Source organism: Zophobas morio, unplaced genomic scaffold, assembly GCF_036711695.1.
Source record: "Zophobas morio isolate AGI-343-1 ecotype UQ-CSIRO unplaced genomic scaffold, CSIRO_AGI_Zmor_V1 ptg000011l, whole genome shotgun sequence".
Classification (NCBI taxonomy): domain Eukaryota; kingdom Metazoa; phylum Arthropoda; class Insecta; order Coleoptera; family Tenebrionidae; genus Zophobas; species Zophobas morio.
This window is the reverse complement of record NW_026972116.1, coordinates 7,777,404-7,781,890: the sequence shown is the minus strand read 5'-3', so window position 1 is coordinate 7,781,890 and position 4,487 is coordinate 7,777,404. Positions and strand designations below refer to the sequence as shown.

Here is a 4,487-nt window from a genome sequence, read left to right as displayed (position 1 = left end):
GCTTCAGAATAAGCCTAGAAGCGGTGACGGCGACTGTTCGAGAACCACGTTAAATGAGAACCACCGTCGGGAGCAGTCAGTGAAGTCCAGACAATAGGAGAAGTAGAGTCTAGTCAAATCCATTCCAGTCGGAATAATTATTCTGTACACAATCGCTGTATAGTTAGTCGTGTAAATCTGAGTAACTGAGAAATAAATTGTTGAGTTTTATCGACGACGCTTTTAAACACCGATCACCGTAGCATTATTCCTTAAAAGTGCAGAACAACTGAAAAGTTGTTGACTGATGGTAGTTAAATTCTTACTCCGTTCTTGTGAACAGAAAAACATCGGTATAATAACAATATTAAACATTACTTTATTTAATAAATTTGACCTTATACAGAATTTCTAAACCTAAAAGCTATCAATTTACAAAAAGAGAGAGAAATAACTAAAAGTAAGCAATACAAATTCAATTGTATTACTTCGTGAAAATTTATATTCTATATAGTAAATAAATAACATTTTTGTATACAAACTGATTTTCACCTTAAACAATTCATGAGTTAGGGGATGCAAGTATCTTACTTGTTAAAAATATAAACATTTGGAGGACATAATAAAATTACATTATGTACATATTTCCATAAAAAATACAATTATTCTATCATGTCCTCAAATTAACCATACATTAATAAACTATCGTCAAACATAGATGGACAATGTACATATTAACTGATCTTAAACACGCATAATATTTAAATGTAGATTTAATATCACAGTCTACATAATTCTAAAATTCACTGAACAAAAAAAATCTGGTCACATTTTAAACAAGTAAGATTAACATAAAAGACTAGAATTTGTTTCTTTTATGGAAACTTTCAGTGAAACATAAAACAAACAAATTGTACACTTGTAAAAATAAAACGCGTTTGTAGAAATCGTAAATTCAATAAAGAAATACTTTGGTGTAAAAAGCTTTCAAATTTGTTCCCTCATTGTGTTGCCACACAAAAAATATAAAGAAACACGAAATAAATTCTTTTGATATTGTGTCAAAACAGTATTTACAAGACCGGGTTGTCAAACTTAGGTCCTCTTAAAACAAATATTTCGTCATATGAATCTGCTTGCTCCAGTTCCAGCACTTGGAATTTCTTCAGAACCAACAAACTGTAGAACTTCTGTGCAGCCTAAACAATAACATTTCATTGAAACGTATGAAAAAATAAATGCATTACTCACTTGTTTTTTATTATTCTTGTAACACATTTCTGTCAAGGTAATTTGATTGGTGGTTGCAAGTTTTGATCTAACTACTGTGAACATCTGATAAGCCCTCTTGTTTAATACTCGTTCCTCAAACTGCTCATCAGTCTCATCTTGCTGTTGTTCCTCTGCCTGTAACGAAAATAACCGTTAACACCCCATTTTTAGATTAAACAAATCTAAATACTTACTGGACCAGCAGAAGGAGGGAAATCATAATCACCCTGCCAAGGTGAATGGACTCTTTCAGACATCCCTCCTGCTGGAGTTTGTGCTGGCAAATGTTCATCGTAACCCATATTAGCCATCTGCATTTGATTATTTTGATCGTATCCCATATTCTCCATAGCAGGTAAATGATGCTGTAAACTATCCAGTTGCTCCAGCGGTAAATTCGTATCCAACTGTCCATGATGAGGCGTGGGTGCTCCAATAGCATGCGTTAAAATGTCTTCTGATGCCGGCGTCATTGGCGGTACTAACCCACCCATAGACTCTTGCTCTTGCAAGATAGAATGAACCTAAATGGCAGATATTAGATAAATTATCAACAACAAAAAACGGTTAACCTGATCCGGAGGCAAATGAGGCATTTCTTCCATGTGGTGTAGCGGCGTCGGCGGCGCAGGCGTACTCGGAAAACCTAACGCTGGTGCCGGAGTCGTTGGGTAACCTAACTGAACAGAACCTGGTGTTTGAGGAGGGTACATAACACTGGCAGGAGTGGCGGGAGGAGGCATGCTGACATGCTGTGGCGGTTCTTCGTGGCTCATCATCATTTGCGGAGGCGGCACTTGTTGCTGGGGTAACGGCGAAGGGGCGGGAGGAGGCAATTGTTGGGACATCAAAGAACCTAAACTTTCTTCCTGTGGAATCGGCAGACTCGAGGGTGGTTCTTCTAATGAATGCATCGGCGTTCGACTCTGATATTACAACAGTCACATATATAAATTTCAAGTAATCCTTCAAACTTACAGGATCTTCTTGGATTTTACGTTTTCGGCCCCGTTTCGCTGGGGTTGGAATTTCTACCAAAGATTCTTCAACGTCTCTCACTTGATCCAAAGCTAACGCGTCAGGATCACCCAACATCGCGAAATCTTCTGTGCCGATTGCTCGCAGTGTTAGATGACGTTGGTAATTCTGTTTTAAATACTGCTGTAAGATTTAGGTGTGTATCATAAACAATGATCACCTTGAATAATGTCCTAGCTGGAATAGGCCTGGCAGGGAGAGCAAACAATTTTTCAACACCCCCAGTTTCTTTCCAATGCATGAGACGTTTAGTAGGAGGAGCTAGATCTAGGGTAGTTACAATATCACTAGTGTCAGAAAGCTGATTCTTCATTTCTTCGCCAGATATGTTCTTGACTTCATCAACTATTAATTTTCTTTTGCGTTTTGTTTTCGTAAAACCTGAAATATATATATTTTACATTTTTTATTAACGCACTTACACTAGCAACTATGATAAGTTTTTTTTTAACTGACTGCAATGCTATATAATCTAGTTCGCTTTCAGATTGAAAATATAACATGTTTTTTCGAGCATTTTTTTTAAAGAGAGAAAAAAGTTTTAATTGTTAAATGGCGGACGCTAAATCAATTTTTACAATTCTATTTGCATTCATTAAAAAAAAACTCTGAAAAATACCTTTGAGCGCAGATGCATCCACAGGTGCCAATGCAAAACTTTCTTCCTCATTTTGTACCAAAGTCGTTTGTTCCAAAGGTGTACTAACTGCTTCTTCAGGTGGTTCTACAAGCTGTTCCTGATGTTGTAATGGTGCAGTCTGAGCTGGCGACGGCATAGTAGGTGGTCCTCCTATTGCAGAAGCTGGTCTTGAGTCATCCGAACTAAAACACAAATGTAGGCAACAGTACAACATAATTGTCATTGTACCTTGGTCCACCAACAGACGGTGGTCCTCCAAAGTGATCCATATCATCATCATCACTGTCAGGTGGTGGCGGCAAATTTTGTGACTCTTGTATTGTATGATCGACTGGATGAACATCCCCCATTGGTGCATCATCAAACAAACCACCTTCAAATAAACCACCAGCTAAAAGAAAAACATTAAAACTATAAAGTCATAACCACCGTAACCTTACAGATAATATTTTGATCTAAATTTGTACCAAATCCATCATCCCTGACGGCTGAATCAATTTCCATGGGTGTAGCGTGTTGAGTGCCTGATGTAGATGGGACAGGCTCCCGTTCTTTGTCTAAACCAACTCCATCCAACACAGCTCCATCACTGAACAGAAGATTGCTCTAAAACAAAAAAATCGGTTTACGAAGCAAGTGAATTCCTACACTCACTTGTTCCATAGATGGTTCTAAACCTGAAGCATGTCTCATTAAATCAGGTGCATCTGTATCAAATCCCATGTCTCCAAACCCATCATCGTTTGTCACTAAAGAAATATTTCCGTAATCCTCTCTCATTGTAATTTCTTCAGCACGAGACTGGTTTAAACTAAACTGAGCCTCTATATCTACATCACTACAAACAAAAGACTCAATAACCTAACCTCTCCCACAGAATAACCTACTTTAATTCGGGCATTGTTGTATCAAAGTCGTGAAAGACTTCTGGCAGCGTGATCGCATTCACAGCTGCTTCTCTGTGCTCTTCAGGCAAATCGACCATTCCTGGTCGGAATGCCATTTTAATCTTGACAAAAGCCTCATTGCAATCGGCCAAAAGATACTTCGCTTTCCGAGAGTAAATTCTGACCACGCCAAGCAACAAGTGGCCTGAAGTTCTTAGAGCCATTTTCACTTTCGGCTGTAGAATGCCATCAACGGACTTTTCAATGTTTGTTTCAAAGACGTGAGCTTTTGTTAATTTCTTGTCCCAGTGAGCAGCGAGCCATATTCGGGCCAAAGGGCCCTTTTTGGCCAAAACGAAGTGAGCATAAAACATTATTCCGGTTTCGACTCACAATACCGTAAACAGTTCCTGAAATTTCAATTGTTATTTACATTTCAATACGGTACTGCACACAAGCGCGTTGGCGCCGAAATGGTTATTTCTCGGAAATTTGTGGAATGAGGATATTACCTGCACGACCTCAATGAAATTAAGTAATTATAGGCAATAATAAGTAGATTTCGTCGGGAACTGTGGAGATTATTTCCATAACAAACCAAAATTTCACGATTTGGAACGTAAACAGAAGCTCAAGCACTACTGTTATTCTTCCATCAAGATGGCGACTGA

The 4,487-nt window shown here is 38.2% G+C and overlaps 1 protein-coding gene across 2 annotated transcripts; it reads right to left on the bottom strand.

The window, feature by feature from the left end:
- Positions 1-335: 335 nt before the first annotated feature.
- Positions 336-4,485, bottom strand: LOC135126792 (double-strand-break repair protein rad21 homolog). 2 transcript variants are annotated; one of them, XM_064052932.1, is made up of 12 exons: positions 4,329-4,485; positions 3,817-4,226; positions 3,584-3,767; positions 3,370-3,535; positions 3,158-3,320; positions 2,909-3,111; positions 2,450-2,670; positions 2,230-2,397; positions 1,824-2,177; positions 1,446-1,775; positions 1,231-1,386; positions 336-1,178 (listed from the first exon to the last, which is right to left on the bottom strand). In XM_064052932.1, the coding sequence occupies exons 2-12, from the start codon at positions 4,188-4,190 to the stop codon at positions 1,053-1,055; spliced, it is 2,445 nt and encodes an 814-aa protein (XP_063909002.1). In that variant the 5' UTR covers positions 4,191-4,226; positions 4,329-4,485; the 3' UTR covers positions 336-1,052. The 2 variants fall into 2 exon arrangements, with proteins under 2 accessions (XP_063909002.1, XP_063909003.1); XM_064052933.1 differs by having other exon boundaries at positions 3,397-3,535.
- Positions 4,486-4,487: the final 2 nt, after the last annotated feature.